The sequence below is a fragment of the Crocodylus siamensis genome, chromosome 2, assembly GCF_052110815.1.
Source record: "Crocodylus siamensis isolate JL-2025a chromosome 2, ASM5211081v1, whole genome shotgun sequence".
In the NCBI taxonomy this organism is placed as follows: domain Eukaryota; kingdom Metazoa; phylum Chordata; order Crocodylia; family Crocodylidae; genus Crocodylus; species Crocodylus siamensis.
Genome location: NC_143396.1, coordinates 165204071 through 165222439, shown reverse-complemented (window position 1 = coordinate 165222439; position 18369 = coordinate 165204071). Strand labels below are relative to the sequence as shown.

The following is an 18369-nucleotide window of genomic DNA, read 5'->3' as shown; positions in this document are numbered from 1 at the left end:
TTTCAGGTGCCACTAGCACAGAAGTAGTGGCAGGCCGGGTCAGCACCAGCCCTTCCCCCCGCAACAGCTCACAACCCCCCCTAAGTGGCTCTGCCCCGGGGCCCCAGCCTCGCGCTGTCACCACCTGGCGATCCTGGACACCTTACTGAGCAGCAGGGGTCCCAAACATGTTTCAACCAGTTTGTGTCCTCTGTCAGGAGTGCCTTGTGGCAATGCAGGAACCTCCTGTTATACAGGCACGCTGAGCTCAAGGAAACAGACTGTGTTAAAATGTTTCTGAGCAAACCTCAGTCCTACCACCGGAAATTGGTGAGTGAGGATGGAGAAGACATAGTCAACTTCATCTGGAAAAGCAATACCTAGCGCAGGTTGTTCAAAGACCCCCCGGGAGGGGAAGCAGACAGGGAGAACCAGGAGGACAGAGATGCAACCGGACCTGGAGACAGCGAGGAGGACTGCAACATGATCAGCAGCAGTGGAAATGACAGCGATGAGGACAGTGAAAACTGAGAAGTAAACCCCAAATTGGGGCTTGGACTAAAGGACTGTGATTGGGGTAGGTGAGAGAGGAGGGTGGGTGCACAGACACGTTTATTGTAACAGGAATTGTGGGCTTCTTAAATGCAGTTTTAAGATGTGCGATAGAAAGTTTATGATAGAGGTATATATATAACTCTCTCTATAGAAATATATTAAAAAAAAAAAAAAAAAGATTCTGGGGGCTCCACGGAGATGGGCTTGGGCCGATGGGATGGGGCTGCAGGTGGTGGGGAACAGCATTGGGAAGCGGGATGGATGGGTCCTGGAGTGCGGGGTGATGGCAGTGCAGGGCCACACCAAGGCGCCCCCGGCCTGTGTAACTCACTGCTTACTTTACTGTGTGGGCAGAGCTGGGAGCTGTAGCCTGAGGCCTGCCCACTGAGGTGGGAGCCACCCAGCTGCAGCTTCTCCCTGCTTGGCCTCAGCTGTATACTGCCTGCTGCCTGGAGCAGTATGGCAGGGGCAGGAGGAGCCAAACTGTCCCTGGGCAGCTGCAGACCTGCTGAAAAGCTGTGCATGCTGCTTGGGGCAAGAGCATGGAAAGGGCTGCCTTGGGCAGGAGCAGGGGCTGAGCCCCAGGCAAAGCACCATGGGGACAGCCACCAGCCAGATATGATCAATTGGCGGGTGCCAGCCTGTGGGCCAGATCCAATCAGCTGGCAGGCTGTGGGCAGTATTTTGCCCACCTCTGCAGTAGCACCACTTCAGAGCATTGGGAGAGCTCTGTGCTAGATATGGGCTACCCAGTGGAATTAATGTACTAGACCAGCAGTTCTGAACCTTTTTCAGTCAACGTACCCCTTGATCTCAGAGTGAGACTTCACGTACTCCCCTTCAGGAGGAAATTAATTTTTATGTCAAACTATGTGTAATCGTGTATTATAAAAATGGCAAGATACTCATACAAAGACCTTTTCATTTTAAACTAACTTTATTCCATGCACAGAAAATGTTGTGCAGACCCCCCCCCAACTTAGCGTCAAATGCCAAAACATACGAAAACTTATTAGTGCAAACACTGCTGCTGCTGATTGCTATCAACCAACATTTTAATTCTAGGCGACGTTATCTCACATAACCCCGGTTCAGAACCACTGTACTAGATTATAAGGAAAGCAGCTCTACTCCAGGCTTCATACTTACAGTTAAATGCATGCTTTATACTTTCTTGAATCATGGCTTATGCCTCTGCTTTAAAATCATGCACTGGTAGGGTTTTTTCCAGATATTGTCATGTTGCTGGAGGAATTACTTAGCAAACTACTACTGCGGCTTTCAGTTACTGCTCTGTGACTTTCCTGAGTTTGGTAACTCATTGGAAAATTCATGTCACGCTTGTCTGCTATAACCCCCGACTGACCTGCCCTTAAATAGTAACAGGAACATTAAAAATCCATCTGATGCAACTAGAGTTGGAAGCACATTTTGTCCCTGCTTTATTTGTATTCCGGGCCTATGACATCCGACCTGTTGCAGTGGAAGCTGGGATTTAATTTTGATTGTCAGGTAGCAAGGAAAAAATAAACCCTCTTCCTTTCAGTGTTTTCCATTATTTGCCACCACCAAGTAGTGAAGCACCTTCCATGATCAGTACATGCTTCATGACCCCAGGCAAAGAAAGAAATGATGTTCCCATCTAGCTACAGCATGGTGTCTGGACTGTAACCTTTCTCAAATGCTTCTGTGTTGAAAAATATAACTTGATGATCGACAATGACCCCAAACTGCAGATTTGATCCAAGAAAAGTGATAATGTTTAGCTATCTGTAGCTACAAAACCAAAGACCCTGTAGCCATGGTGGTTTATGCAGCTAAGAACCTGGCCAAGGGCCTCTGTGAGGGTGAAGCTGGTATCTTATTTCTAGTTCCCAGTTTCTCATTCCCCATTCCAATGTCAGAGTTTCTCTTCCCATGATTATAAATTTGATAGCAATAAAAAACTCATGCAAGAGCTCTGTATTTCATCAACTGTGTATTGGCTAAAGGACTGTAATATAATACCACATATCAAGAACACTGTGCTCAATAAGGAGCCATGTTTGTTTGGCATTACAGGGTAAAATCCATCTTGGGTCACTCCAAAAAACACAACTCTACCGTTAGGGTACTCTCCAGAAGAAGGTTGTGCAGGACCCTGCCGGACTCAAAGCTTGGTTTCCAAGTGGCCTGGTGTTGACTGACAACCCCCCGGGTCTGAGTACAGCAAAGGGGCCCCAAGCAGGCCCTCAAAGGCTGGAACTGTGCCAGCCTGCATGGGAAAAGCCACAGTTGCCCACAGGAAAATGGAGAATCAGTTTTTAAAGTTTGTTTACAACCATTTCATATGTTCTTGTGACCAACTTCTGGGTCATGACGACACACCACAGGCTGAGAAACACTGATGTAGCCCAGCCCCTTGCCTCAGGCAGGACCATTCCTAGCTAAACCATCCTGTACAAATCCATAATGTAACCAATTAGCAAAACCACTCGGTCAACAGTGACACAGAACAGATTTAACACCCTAACCTGCACAGGTAACGCCCGTGGGGGGGGCGGGGAGAGGCACAGCAGCCAACATCCTGCTCCTGCAAAAGGTTGTTAATATTTGCTTGAGTTTCACAAGAGAGGAAGGCTCCTCCCTAGCTTACTCTGAGGGCAAGCAAAACTCAGGGGCATCCAAACCCCAAGCCTGCAAGTAGGATGCCTGCCAAAGGTTTTGGAAACACGTGAAGCCCAGGCAGATGGGGTGGAGGATGTTTGCCGGTAGATGTCTTCACCAACTGCCTATCTTGCATGAAGACCAGCCCAGCCTCTGGCTTATTATTCATTCCACGCAGAAAGAGCACACGCTGACTGCTGAAACTTCCTCCGCCTGACAACGGGTTTTTAAATCCAAAAGCTTACTAAAATAAAATTCCCAACTATTTAAGTTGGTCTAATAAGAGATATCAGATTCACCCCAAGAACCATGTCTGCCTATGTCCTTAGACCAACACGGCTACAACCTACACCCCTGCCGGCAGCGGACCAGGGCCATTTATGGTGCTAGACTCTTGGATTTGGAATTAGTTTGGGCTAATTCGGCCTCAGTTACAAATCTAATAAAATAAATTAATTAATAATAATTAACAAACAACCAGAGGAAGGCAATCCCGGCTCAGGCCACATCAATCTGACCCGGAACAGACGAGCAAGACCCTGTAGCCGGGCCCCAGTCAAAATGCGCCCGGAGCCTCTGAGAGGAGCACAAAAAACCCCTAAAAATCCTGAAACAAGGCGGCCGGGGATGGAGAACAATCCCGTCCTGGCCCCGTGCCACAACCAGCGCAGGCGGGAAGCGGGAAGCGGGAAACGGGGAACTCGCCCCTCCCCTGGGGCGCCATGCTGGGCGGGGCTGGACCTCCCGCCGTGACGTGCCGCGGGGTCCACCCCCGTCCCGTGAGTCCCTGCGGTCGGGCCCGGCCCGTGGTGCCGCGCGGCGGCGAAGCGCGCGAAGGGAAGATGGCGGCGCTGCCGGAGCGGAGCTTCATGGAGCTGAGCGGGGCCGCGCGGGGCCCGCGGCGTCGCGCGCGGGAGATCGTGTTCAGCCCGCCAGGTACCGCCCGCGCCCCTCGCACCCCCGCGCCCGGCCCCGCTCCGGTTCCCCGCTAACCCCGGCCCCCTCCGGCTCCCCGCAGGTGCCAGCGCCAGCCCGGGCGCGGCGCGGCTTGGGGACAGCGCCGGCGGCTTCTGCTACCGGGAGAGCGCGCAGCTGGTCTCGGCCACCAGGAACCGCTTCATCCACTGGTGAGGGCGGGGCAGAGTGGGGGTCTGCTGCCTGGGGCAGCGCCCGCGCGGGGCCTGGGGGGACCGGGTGGCCGGGCGTGAACGGGCTCCACTGCTCCGGCAGGAGCACGGCTGGGGACACGGTGGAGCTGGTGGAGGAGTCCCTGGACGTGAACCTGCTGAACAATGCCGTGCGGCTCCGGATCCAGAACTGCCTCTTGCTGCCAGGAGGGATCCATCTCTGCGAGGTGCAGAACCACCTTGTCCTCCTGATCGTCACCAACCAGACCGTGCACAGGCTGGTGTTGCCCCATCCTGCCCGCATGTACAGGAGTGTAAGTTGTCCCTCAGCTCTCAGCTTTTTCCTTCACCAGCCCGGGTGCTGAGAATCAGGCTGCCCAAGTTCAGGTGGCCAGAGTAGGGGCAAGGGGCCTAGACAGGCATGATACTCTTATGAGGTGGTCACAGCTAGATGTATTGCTTGGCTTACAAATTGGCCAAGCATGGCTTACGTTTACATTTATAGGATCAGGCCAGCAGGCCACCACCTTGTCTCCAGGCTGTTTCATAGAAATTTAATTCATGGCATTTGCTAAGAAAGAGCTGTTTAGTCTTGAAACAGGTGTTGAGTGAAACACTGGTGCAGGTATGGATACTGCCACTGCGATGTTAGCAGACTGGAGGGAGGGAGAGAGAGAGAGAGTAGGACCTAGGTTCCTGTGTTTCAGCAGCTCTCAGTTCTACCTACCTTTTGAAACGCACCCTTAAATAGCCCAGCTTTGCTGGTTAAATAAGGTAGAGAGACAGGTTTGAATTTAGCTGATTTTCGTCCGAAAGAACTAATTTCACAAAGCAGGAGCTAGCAGTTTTTTAAAGGTATTTGTCGTTCCTCGGACAAATCCTGTTTTACATTTTTCTAACTGTTCTTTGTGCTCTTGCAGTCTGGAGTCTTTGTTTTTATTTTATTTAACAGGAGCTGATCACAGAGAGCCAGATGCAGTCTGTATTTACGGATATTGGGAAGGTTAACTTTAGGGACCCGTCAAGCTACCACATGATCCCCAACATCCCTGGACTGGCATCTAATTCCACGGCCTCAGCTGCTTGGCTTAGTAGTGATGGGGAGGCTCTCTTTGCTCTGCCCTCTGCTTCAGGAGGGATTTTTATCCTTAGATTGCCACCTCATGACGTGCATGGTAAGAACTAAGAGCAGTGCGTGTCCTGTCCTCCCACTTTGTGCTTGTGTAGAATGTGTCATGGAAGGAAAGGCTCTAATCTGTGGAAAGCAGCCTGTAGCCAAATGTAAGGGCAAGCGTCAGTTGCTCTTTATAACACAATGTAGCCAGCATATCCCAGTCCTGACAGTGCCTGTTTGTGATATAAGAAGCAAAGTGGCTAAGTTTTAGCCTGCAGTTCCAGTGGGGGAGCACTTTGAGGTGGCTCAGTATGGGCAGGCTTTAACATAAATAATGCTTGTAAATAGTTCTGAGTAGGACATTTGGATGCCCCTTCTCACCTTGGGAGCAGATAGCAGTCTAGGCCTAATAGCAAAGAGTCCTGAGGAAGATCTGTTCCCCTTTCTGAAAAGGGCCAGCCTGAGCTTTTCCCCTTCCCCTCTGACAAGGGCTGGGCTGATCCCTTCATTTTCCATGACACATCCTATTTTAGTTTTTTATTTCAGTTGTCATTGATTCTTTAGTAATTGTAATAAAAATGAATACTAAATGAGGCCAGTTGCATCTTGTATTAGCGACAGTAAACTATTGCATCAACAGCATGCATCCCCTATACACAGAGCTTAACACTTCTGTTTTTCTAGGAATGGTTTCTGTTGTGGAGCTGAAGCAGAGCTCAGTGATGCAGCGTTTGCTGACAGGCTGGATGCCAACTGCTATCAGGTTAGTGTTGTCTGGTGCCAAATAAGTGGGACTTCCACTTTTTGCAGGGTGTCTTAAGATGGCTTCAGAGGTAGTTATATAGTGTTTGTTTTGGGTTACACAGATCACAGTACAAGACTGCACCTAGGAGTGAATATATTTAGTTAATTTTACAGCACTACCTCTGGATCTATATGTTTGTGGTTTTGATTAATATGTAAATGTTTAGTTGCACCGCAGCTGGGAGGTGATGGCAGGTGGGGAGAACTGATGGCTGCTCCCCACCAGCTGGAAGCTGCACCTGTGCCATAACAGAGCAGCAGGAGACTGGGAGAAATGGCAGTGGCGCAGGCTCAGCTGCCTTGCTCCCATGCAGGTTGTTCCATCCTGCTGCTAGTTAAAGGGGTTTGGCCCCAAGCTAGTTGGATTTTCATTTATGTTCCAGTTGTTATCTGGTGCTACATACTTGTCTTTACTCAGTGAAAAGGAAATGTCTGAAGAATCAAACAGGGGTAGCTTGTTGGTACTATCTCCCTTTGCCACTGAGCTCTTGTGAAATCTTTGGGAATCCTGTGGGTTCTCTCTGAAAGGCTCTATGTAGCCACCTCAAGGCAGACTTACCTACTTCTGTCTAGCCTTCCAATTGAGTCTGGAGTGGCATGTGATAACTAGATCTTGCAGATCATAGAGTTGCAGAGAAGTAGGGCTGAAAGGGACTTCCAGAAGTCATCTAGTCCAATCTAGGATGACTGCCACTGCTCCTCTGCTGCAGTTTCCTGACTGATGGGGAGTCCTGTGGGCTGCATTTGGCTCTTGTGCTAGTGGTTAAGCACCTTTGCCCTGCCCTAACACAACACAGACCTAACACCCTAAAGATGTTTTTGCTAAATGTACTAACTAGGGGTGCACTGATAGAGATTTCGGGGGCAGATGCCGATAGCAGATTTTTAAAGAGGCATATTGGCCGATACTGATCCGATTTCTGATACAGCTGCATCCATCTGGAAAGTCTGTTGTGGTGGAAAGAGAGTGGGGAGGGAAGGGGCGTGGTAAGGCAGATCAATGCCCCCCACCACTGTGAGGGTGGGAGTGGGGCTGCGGCAGATGCTGCCCAGCCAGGTGGGGAGGGGCATGGGATGGAACCATGGCTTATTGGGTGGGGAGGCAGCTCCCACCTCTGCGTGCACCCTGGGAGGGAGGGAGGGGGGTGTGCCCTCTAGATCTGCGTGGGGTGGGGCGGGGCGGGTGGGCTGCAGCTGTTGGCTGGCGCCAGGGCTGTGCCAGGCTCTTCTCGGTGGGGGCTGAGCTCAGGGTGGGGGGTAGTGTTGCTGGGAGGAGGCTATGGGAGGGGCTGCAGACCCCACCAAAAAAATTTATGGCTCTCCCTTGTGGTGGCGTTGCTACTTGCCCATTGCAGCCCCAGCTCTTTCCAGCGTGTGGGTGGAAGCTGGGGTTGAGCTGGGGCTGTGCTGGGTGGGTGGGTGGTGGCAGCACTCAGAGGGGTGGTTGGGGGAGTTATGGTGAAATTTGGGGTGGCTTCAGCCCCCCATAGTCCCCTCTCACCACCATGGCTGTCTACCCTGAGCCCAACCCCTGCTGGGAAGAGCCTGGCGCAGCCTTGGCTCCAGCTTCCAGCTGCAGCCTGTCTGCTCCATGCAGATCTGTGGGGTACACCCCCCCCAAATAAGCCATGGTTCCCTTCCCTCCCCCCTCCCCTTTCACCACAATGGACTTATCAGCTGCACGCAGCTCTTCAAGCTGCTGGACTGTGCTCCTTGCTGCCTGCGTGCTGCGCTGTGGCTGCACGCGTGCACACACAGGCATTTATTGGTCAAATTAATGACGGCGTTGGGCTTATTTCCGTTACAGCCATTTTTTCTTTATATCAGTACCGATCTGATATTGGACTGACATATTGCTGCACCTCTGGTGCTAACAGGAATGTTTGACTTATCAGCCGGGACTGTTAATGTTGGTTTGTTTGCTTGGAAATTGCACTGAGGCAGGGTTGGCAACATATGGCTCTAAGGCTGCATCCAACCTGCTAAGTAATGCCATCCTGCCCATGAAGCTAAGTTGGTGACAGCATTTCTTTGGTGTGGGGCAGTGGCGATGATTCTATGGCTGGGTCAAGAGTGTAGTGCTAAGTCGACAGAAGTGACTGAGTTGGAAGTGGCAGCTAAGTTGGAAGCATGGTGTTGGTAAGAGGAGCAGCAACCCATTTTCAGAGCAGTCTGTGCTCATTTGGCCAGTCAGTTTTAAAAGGTTACCAATCACTGCTCTAAAGCCTTGTCTACACAGGGAAGTTTTTGTTGCGTAACCAAAGGGGTAAATTTAAACTAGTATAGCTATTTCAGAGACAGTTTACTAAATTATTTTAATCACTCTATGTTTTTTGTTTTTAAGAGGTGACTATGGCCCTTCGGACCTTCCCATCAGCCTGTCTGTTCACTGCCTTGAACATGATGCCTTTCTCTTCGCTCTCTGCCAGGATCATAAGCTGAGGATGTGGTCTTATAAGGTACATAAAAGTGTTCAAGTTCTAATATGATTAATGGCTGGTAACACTCCATCTGGGTGATGCTCTAGCCAGGGTTTGGGTTATAAATATGAGACACAAAGATTAGATGGTTGGTGGAGGATTAATTCTCAGACAGCTGAACTGAACTAGTAGTGTATCAACCCTACCAGTACTGATCAGTTTTTCAAAAAACGCTCAGTGTCAAGACTTAATTCCCCTTGGAAACTGCATGACTTAAAACTATCTTATGAAGAATGCCTTGTGTTCATCATAGAATTTCCTGAGGGGCCATGTCAATTTGTCTATCACAACTACATAGGTGATCCAATAAAAAATACTACCCTAAGAAATTCTTGCCTGTAAAATAAAAGCTTATGGCATTGGGTTTGGAGAGTTTATGCATTGCTTTTCTGTGGCGCATAGGAGCACATGGAGGGGTAAAGAAAGTGCCTCAGCCTTTCAACCCTGATGGTGACTAACAAGGGTGGATAATGTAATTTGTTAACTTCTTGACAAGAAGAGTTGCACTCAAAGCTCATGGTCTGCATCAGTTTGCTCTGAATACCATATTCCAGCTGAGTGATAGAGGAGAATAGTGTTTTATTGCACGTGCTTTTTTCCTGGTCTTTCTAAACCATGTGCTGAATAAGAGGATATGGAGAAGACTGAATGAACTGCTTGAAGAATATTTCAGATACTTGTACTAGCCCTACTTGTCACCTCAATCACTTTCTTCAATATGCCACTGAGTACAGATCTGCGCACACTTGTGGTACAATGCATGGTTCTCCAGAAGAAAGCAGATGAAACCCATTCAAAAAACTTTGCTCCTCTCAGATGCGTTCAAGAAGCATCAAAGATGTAATAAGCATTTGAGGCAGGCTTTCCCAATTTGGGGTGAAGCCAGAATTCCTTGGAGAAGGGCAGTCTAGATGGGAAAAAAGTAGAAGTGTACCAATATATTGGTTGCATATTGGATTGGCACCAATGAAAGGAAAATTAACATTATCAGTTTTCTTTGGCTGGTGTAGCCAATAATGTTCACTGATAAATATTATATGCCTTCTGACCGGGGCCCCTGGATGCCACATGCATGCACAACAACTGCAGCATGCATGTGGCCAGGAATGCAGCTGGGCAGTGTGGAGAGCAGCACCTTGCAGGTAAGTCTGTGGAGGGCAAGGGGTGTGGGGAGGGAAGGGGCATGGTGGGGCAGAATGAGGCACCCACAGTGAGGGAGGGAATGGGGCCAGGGTGGTGAATGGGACCCACGGCAAGGGTGGGGTGTGGGATGGAGCCGTGGGTGGCTTGTCCAGGGGCACGGGGAGAGGTGCAGAGGAGGGGTGGCTCCCCACCACTGTGCGCACCCCATGGGGGAGCATATGTCCACCCAGATTTGTGCGTGGGGCAGATGTGGACTGCTCGTTGTGGGCTCAGGGCTCTCTGCTCTGCTGCCTATGCCCCAGAGGCCCCGTGTTGGCTGTATATCCCTGCCTGCCCAGCAACAGTGGGGGCAGCGAGTTGTCTCCTGCTGCTGGGTGGGCAGAAGGTACATGGCCTCTGCGGGGGCCTCCAGAACAAAGGCAGCAGGGCAGAGAGCCCCGACCCCACAGTGAGCAGCCCACATCTGTCCTTGCCCCACCCAGCTGAGCTTCAGGTAAAAGCATTCCAATGCTTAAAAATGGCAATAGCGGTGCTTGAACTAAAGCTTGCCGAATGAGCTTTAGTGCAAGTGCCCCCACCACCGTTTTTAAGTGCTGGGACCCTGATACCCTGGATAAGCTGCCCATGGCTCTGTCCTGCTCCCCACCCTGGCTTTGGGTCTCATTCACTGCCCTGACTGGGCAGTGCCCCCAGCCCCTGCCTCACTCCATCTCTCACCATGGGGGCCTTGATCTGCTCTTGCCCCTTCCCCTCCACAGACTTACCTGGAGGGAGCTGTTCGTGACGCTGCCTGGCTGCCTTCCTGTAAATCGGTTATTGGATCGGTATCAGCCAATATGGCTGGTTTAAATAATTGGCTATTGGTATTGGACAAGAAAATCTTTATCAGTTCACTTTATCAGCGGGGGGAGTGGGGAATCTGCACTGTAGTTGTTGGCGAGGTGTTCTGTGATATTGTTCGCCATCAAAACTCTAACCCTAACTTGCTTTATGCTTCTCATTTGTTTTGGGCAGGACCAAACGTGCCTCATGGTAGCAGATCTGCTGGAGTTCATGCCTGTCAATAAGGATGTGAGGCTTGCTGCTGGAACTGGACACCGGCTACGGTTGGCCTTCTCCCAGTCCCTTGGGCTTTATCTTGGTGTGTACATGCACGCGCCAAAGCGAGGACAGGTATAGAACAACCCAAGACTTCCTTACTTACAGTGTGTGAGGATTTAAGGAAAAAGAGCAGTGATGGCCTTTGTAGAATTAGGGAGTATGTACTTCAAGATTTTAACAAATTCTTGCAGGCCCTTTTGAGTGTCTGAAGTGAGTTGGGTGTAGAAATCTGGTCTCTGATGTGGAGACAGTCTTTGGAAAAACACTTTTTTGTCAATATGGTGAAGGGTTTAAAATCACTTCACATGTTCATCAAGAGGGAAGCTTTAGTGGTAATTGTTTAGTGGGTAATTGTTTCCAGCTTTCAAAATCGGACTACATTGTGCATTTGTTGTTAAGATAAGAAGCAAGCCGTACTTCATTCGCTGCATTTTAGTAGAGACTTAAATGTTTGGAGCCAAGCTTTGCTGCAGATGTCTTATACCACATGCTTATAAAATGCCGCTGTTGTTCTGTGCATTGGTTTCACATTTTGGTGGCTCCTAGGAAATTAGTGAAAGTTCTTTCTGATTTAAAAAAAATGAAAGGAACCTGAGATTCTTAACAAATACAGTGGGAAATGTAAAGCCAGCCTTAAGTGTAAAAGTGCCAAGCTCCCCCCCACTTAATTCCAGACCTCCTGCTGCATTCAGTTTGGTATCTTTATGTGTGTTCATATGTTCTTTTGGAGCTCCCCAGCCTTACTTGGTGAATGGGGAATGAGGTGTAGAGGGTGTGCAGCATAAATTTCAAATACCTTACAAAAATAGAAATAAATAGGCAATGTTATCTGTCCACTTTAAGCAGAGGTTGGTAACCTACAGCCTATGAGAAGAATCCAGAGATGGGTAATGGCTTCAGTGGAGGACAAGAGAGTAGCCATCCTGTAAGGAAAAGTGTCAGCTGGAGCACTAGCTGGGGATTGGCTGCCTCTGGTGTGTGCTGGATCATAAGGGACAATTGGCCCTTAATAAAAAGTTGCAAACACCTGCTCTGTGAAACTTTAATTATATTAATCATTTTAAATACATTTTACATGAAGTGAACTTATTTCTGTTGCCACTGTTCTTGAAGTACTCAGAGATGAAGGCAAGCTTTGGCCCAATCTGAAGAAGGCACTGTCAGGTCTCATGCTGCTTTCAGCCCCTCCCCTGGTTTACCTGTGTCACCTTACCATTGACAGTTCCCAGGCTGAGTGCATTGTTCTGCCTCATTTAATGTATTGTGGTATTGCTGAAGGGCCCCGCTTTTGGTCCCAGATCCCCCTATGCTCAGTGCTGTACACTGGCTCAGAGGAAATGAACAGTTTCTGCAGGCTCTGCATAAGTTGCACCTAGCTAAGAATTGTGTAAATTGTGTCCCTTTGGTTACCTAGAGTGCCTGCAATTTCAGAATGGAGCAATGCAGATGTCTGTGACCATGCAGCCTCTGTGGCCCAGGTTGTGTGAAAGAGTTGTTTTTTAATATGGTATGCATTACATGTGTACTTGTTGGTACTTGTAGCCTTCACTCCTAAGATTAAAAAACAAATTATCTTAGCATTGGGAGGGATGCATATGGCATGAGAACCTGAGTAAAGCAGGAAAAAACTTTTCTACCCAATAGCCTCTTTATTTTAGTTAAAGTGAGTTTTTATCAAGATGTGACTGGTCTGTGTGTCTGCAGTTCTGTGTCTTCCAGTTGGTGAGCACGGAGAACAATCGCTATAGTCTTGACCACATATCATCACTATTTGCCTCACAGGTGAGTTTCTGCCAATCTCTCTTTGGAGGCACAGACTTAATAGGGGAAAGAGCAAAAAGAGTATAGGTCTCTAAATGGGGCCTGGACTCAGGAGGAATACTAAGACTTTGTCTATACTTATCTGCCTCTGTTGCAGAAGTTCTTGTGACAGGTGGCAGCTGCTGTGCTACCAGAGTGTGAATATGTTCACACACTTAAGATAGCTGTGAATGACTTAACTTAGCAGTTGCACTGGCAGAATAGCAGCTGATCAAAGGAGCTGTGCAAAGGAGTTGTTACAGCCAACAGAAAGCACAAGCCTGTCCGTGTACCTCATGCTGGCTGCTGGATAGCAATGGAAGCCTGGCTTCACTCAGCAGAGACAGTAATTCTCCCTGTAGACAACTCAGCCACTGCAGCGGAATCTGGAGTGTTGCTGCACATAATTTTGCTAGCAGTTTGCTCTCCTGCTGACCATATAACACTATCAGATGTTTCTCTGGCATATACACTTGAGCCTATAGCTGTGCTGTTGTGTTTTTGGCATATAATCAAGTTTCTGTGGTGTGTATGGTTTTTTCCCCCTAGGAGACGCTGGTTGATTTTACCCTAACATCAGCTGAAATCTGGGCCTTGTGGCATGATGAAGAGAATCAGACCATTGTGAAATACATTAATTTTGAGCAGTGAGTTTCTCTGTTTTATGAAGACTGGTAGTGATTTAATCAGCTGGGACTATAATTGGGAGGATTGTTCTTCTCCAACTTTCTGCTAAAAATTATATTTTAATTTGTTCATTTTCATATTTTCTTAGTTGCCTCTACATGCCCTTGATTGTTCCAGAGTAGTTAATTTGTTACCAGACTTCCTGGCTATGTTAGGGCACATGCCATCTGATCACTCCTTGTCTTGTAACATTTGGAAATGTTACATTTTTAATTCTGTTTTATGGTGACTAAAGCTGCAATAGCATGTACACAAAAAAAAAAGAATTTAAATGGAGATAGGCATAGTTAAAATCTGCCTTGAATAGCTTATTTTTTCCACTGCCTGCTCCTTTTATAATTTTGTAAATATTTATGTGTTCATTTTGGATAAATAACTTAATGTACCAGTAATTAAAGGTATTTGCCTGTCCCGCTTTATGCAGGTAATGAACAAGTTTTGTATTTCTAGTCCTCTCGGACTGACTTAAAGGCCTGGCTAAAATGTATTACTAGTGTTCTGCTTTGCTTTAGACAGACAAATCTATCATTTTGATTGGGTGACATTTCAAAAACCACCCACCTGCATTCACTTGTGAATGAAGATCTCAATACAAAAGTACAGCCAGATAACAAAATGCTGCACTTGTTTTAAGATTCTAGAGGTGGCAGGACTCATTTCTGGACTAATCAGATAGCCAAGTAAACAAAAATAAAAAAAATAGCACTTAGTCACATTAATTAAAACTGTTCTATCACAGAGGTGAGCAACATAAGCCTGCGGGCCAGATCTGGCCCACCAAGGGATTTTTGTCTGGTCTGCAGCAGATTTGATTCCTGCCTGGCCCAGGAGTGGGGGGCACCATGGCATGTGGTGGTCCTGCCACCCCTGGGCGCACAGTGGAGCTGGGGCAGCATGGTGGCCAGACTTCATTTCTTGGCAGCCCTGGTGGCGGTGATTCCTTTCAGCTGCTGAACCTGACCCTGTTGCCTGGACACCCTGGCCTCTCCACCCTGCACCCGCTGCTGGGGGTGGGACCCACACAGGCAGGTTGCTTGGCTGGCAGCTGGGATGGGTCTGTGGGTGGGTGGAGAGCAACATCTAGAAGTGAAACAGGTGCGTGGGGCTGGCCATCTGCCCAGCCACACGCTCTGCCTGCATGGCTCCTGTCCGGTCTCCATAGAGGTCCCGGGATTGCGGCTAGTGGCAGTGTAGGGCCAGGGTAGAACCCCAGTTCTGCGGGCAGGGATGTGCAGGTAGGGTATAGTGGCTCTGTCCTGGCCCTGTGCTGTCACTGCCCAGTGATCCTGGGGTCTCCATGGAAACCAGCTGGGAGCCAGGCAGCAGGGTGCATGGCCAGGCACAGAGGTGGGATCAGGACTGGGGCTGAGTAATAATCCACACCCTGTACGACCCTGAACTGGTGCCCGTCATGGGCATGCAGGCAGTAGATCATGGCTCTGTCCCAGCCCTGGCTCTGCACTGTCACTACCCTGTGACCCTGCCTGCTGATTTCTGGCCTCATCTGCCTGTTCTGCTTCCAGACATCACTCTCTGCCCACCCTGGCCCCATTCCACATAGGGAGTTTTGGTGAGCTGTTGAGGGGGATGCTGACCTGGCCTGTGACAGCTCAGCAAAACTCCATGTGGCCCTTGGGCCCCAAATAATTGCTCACCCCCCTGTTTGATCATCTGCTTCAGATGGGACATTAAAATCCTTTTTCACTTGTGAAAGTGTGAAGGCTGAATTCCCGGTTGAGTCTTACTTCCAGAAGGCCGCTTGTTTCGGAGGATTATGTTTACATGCCTGCCTGAATTTCTTCCCCCCAACCAGAAATGTTGCAGGCCAGTGGAACCAAGTTTATACGCAGCCCTTACCTGAAGAAGAAGTGACCATTCGAGATGACCAGGACCCAAGGGTGAGTGTAGGCTTTAAAATAGCAGCCAGAAGTACTGTGGCTTCCTTTCTGCACAGAGATGGAAAGACCACTGGGGACGGGTCAGTTTGCACAGAATAACTTTAATGTGTTTATTGTCCTTTATACAAACTGTGCCCTAAAGCAACGCAGGATTAAGTGAGATGAGTTTTAATAAGTATTCAAGTGATATAGAATGTGCCAAAGGGTTGTCAGCCCAAGTGCGGAGTGAAGAGGAAGAGAAATTTAAGCTATAAGCAAGGGAGAATTTTTTTTTTTTTTAAGATGGAAATTGTATCTGAGTGAAATGAATTGGGTGGAGTGATGTTGGAAGGCTGCTCTCAAGACAGGAGTTGCAAAGAAGCAAATTGAGAGAGGCTGGAGCAGATGTAGATATTGAGTCTGATTTGGGAAGGAAGGAGGATCTAGTTGAGTTCTTTAAGGGAGTGGCCCACAAACCTGTAACAAATCTATAATGGTAAACTTCTCAGTTCTGTGCTGACAGTGAGTTGGAACTCAGTATGCAGTGTTTGTATGCTAAGTTATGGTTGTCTCCTGAAAGGGGAAAATAAAGGGAAACAAGCTCCACATACCAGAGCAAGTGAGCTGGGAGGAGAGGATTTTAATGAGACTGACAAAGGAATGGGTTCTTCCAATGTCCTGTGAAGTAGAGTAGAAGTTAGACTTGGCAGTCCTAAGATGCAGGTCCTCCTTGCATGTGACCTGAACTGCCTGGCCAGGGGAGTCATTGGAGCCGCATCCTGTTTAAGGCAGACCCAAAAGCTTGACTATTATTGAGGAACTCGCATTGCTGTTAAATCTCCATTCTTCATTCAGGCTGACAGTTTACAGGAATTAACTCCACAGCTATCTCTGGCTACTTTGTCTAGTTATCCCCCTTTATGAGAGAATAAACCAGCTGTGTTGTGCTGGATTTGAGACAACATAAACTACGTAGATCTGGAGGAAATAATAATAATTGCAGGCGAGCTTTAGAATTTAGGAACTTTGAATAAAAAACTAATTAGAAATTGCCCTCTTTGTGCTGTTGAGTAAATGGTTCTTGAAATTGCTGTCTTGTTTTCTTCTAGGAAACATATTTGGAGTACCTCTTCATGCCTGGTCGGTTCACAAATGCTGCTGTACTTAAAGCTTTACAGGTTAGTGAGGAATTTTTCACTCTTCCTCTTTTCTAGCCACTTTGTGCCACTCCAGGTACATGAACCAGCCAGCTGAAAATCCTGGAATATAAGGAGCTCTCAACCAACCTGAGCACCACCAATTTGTATGTGATATGATCTCAGCATATACTAACGATTGGCGTATACTAATGATTGCTCTCACTTAAACTAGTGGACTGGGGCCCACACAAATACACCACAGTGTCTTATAAAAGTAAGATTAGATCCCTTCTAAAACATCTTGGACAATTATTTATGTCCATGGCACCTAAAATCTTCAGATGGGTGAGGTTCCACAGCCCCACCTAGTGCTTAGCTATCCTTAAGTTATGTCTGATATCCCCAGCTAAATCTTGTAGTTATTACAGGAAGACATTGGGATCCCAGACTTGTTTGTTGAAAGGCCCTTGTCCCTCAGGTATTCTTTGGCTAAATTAGAAGTGATCCTAAACTCAGCTTGGTGGTATTTTTCTGTCTGCACCGTGATAGCTTGAAGATGTATCCTGTCAATTCCAGAGAACACTTCAGGGATCAGTGGACAAAACCTACAATTTTTTGATGAAAAACTATAGATTTTCCTTACTATTATTCTTGTTCAATAACTTAACTGTCTTGCTTTCCCATCCAGGGGATGGTCTCTCAGAGACCTGTGGGCAGGAACAGGGAACAAAAGTAAGAGTTGAAGTTAGAGGAAACCTTGTGGAAGCCTCTCTGCAGGCACAAATGAGCAATCTGTGACTTCTGTTTTTTAGTGGCCTGCTGGAAACCCTTGCTGGCAATTTCTTATACAGCAGCTTGCCTTCAATGATTGCACATCTGGCCGTTAACATAAGACATCACTTTATTCGTGTTTCTTTCTTCTGGGTTTTCATGTCAGGCTTTGAACTGAGGGGGAAGCATGGGCGACTGGTGCCACCTCAGTCAGGGGGGTACGTGCCCCCACCCCCTGCAGGTGATCCTGCAGTCAAGCAGGTGGGGGGTCCCTGGACAATCCCATGACAGCCGATTGCTGCAGCTGCTTTTGGGAGTGGGTGCAGCTATCTGCCGGCACTTGTGGGGTGGGGGCCCTAGTGTTCCCTCCTTCCCCCGCCCATCACTTAAGTGGTGAGCGTGGCCATTAGGGAGTGCATGTGGACCCCCTACACATTGCCACTGTGGGGTGGAGCTTGCGAATATGTTGTGTGTCTTTGTGCGCTGCTGTAAACTTGCAATGCAGATCTGTTTGTCTATTACAGAACTGTCCTGTGTAATCTGTTTTTCTAGATATTTTCTCGAGGAACTGAGAGAATCTTGGATCTCTCCTGGGATGAACTGAGAAAAGAGGTTACGTTAGCTGTGGAAAACGAGGTGAGGTTTCTGTTAAGCTTTTCATCAAATGTGTGATATTGTAGCAGCTCTAATGTCTTGCATAGAATTAAAAATTTATATCCACAAACCATGGAAACATAGGGCTGGGAAAGACCTTTGGAGGTCATTTAGTCCAACCATCTTTTCAAGGCAGGTTCATCCGTATTCAAACCATCCCGTGTAAATTCTTGTCTTAACCTATTTGTAAAACTACACAATCAGTCTGTTGTACAACTACAAGGCATATTGGCCGAATCACCCTGACCTGTTACAGTAAAAGTAGAGGGACAAGGGTGTTCAGTGTCCTGCTGTGGCTAGGGCTGTTAAAATGCACTCAAGAAGTCTGAGGAAAGAGGGCCATGCCCCCCGCTACAGAGGAAGCAAACTCCCCCACAGTTTATACCAGGAGTGCTTAACCTCTAACCTATGGAGCTGTAACTTTTGGCTCACAATGTTAACCCATGGATTAGAAACTTAGCAATGGGGAGTGGTGGTAGCTCCACATGGCTG

General features: G+C 48.1%; 1 protein-coding gene across 1 annotated transcript in view; it reads left to right on the top strand.

Moving 5' to 3' along the window:
- Window positions 1-3958: 3958 nt before the first annotated feature.
- Window positions 3959-18369, top strand: part of NUP160 (nucleoporin 160) — a 63381-nt gene continuing 48970 nt past the window's right edge. The window contains exons 1-12 of the mRNA XM_090032056.1: window positions 3959-4116; window positions 4199-4307; window positions 4411-4621; window positions 5260-5482; window positions 6106-6184; window positions 8570-8684; window positions 10863-11021; window positions 12654-12731; window positions 13299-13396; window positions 15250-15334; window positions 16423-16491; window positions 17776-17859. Coding sequence (XP_089888182.1) covers window positions 4023-4116; window positions 4199-4307; window positions 4411-4621; window positions 5260-5482; window positions 6106-6184; window positions 8570-8684; window positions 10863-11021; window positions 12654-12731; window positions 13299-13396; window positions 15250-15334; window positions 16423-16491; window positions 17776-17859 — 1404 coding nt within the window. The 5' untranslated portion in view covers window positions 3959-4022. The remainder of the gene's footprint in view (window positions 4117-4198; window positions 4308-4410; window positions 4622-5259; window positions 5483-6105; window positions 6185-8569; window positions 8685-10862; window positions 11022-12653; window positions 12732-13298; window positions 13397-15249; window positions 15335-16422; window positions 16492-17775; window positions 17860-18369) is intronic.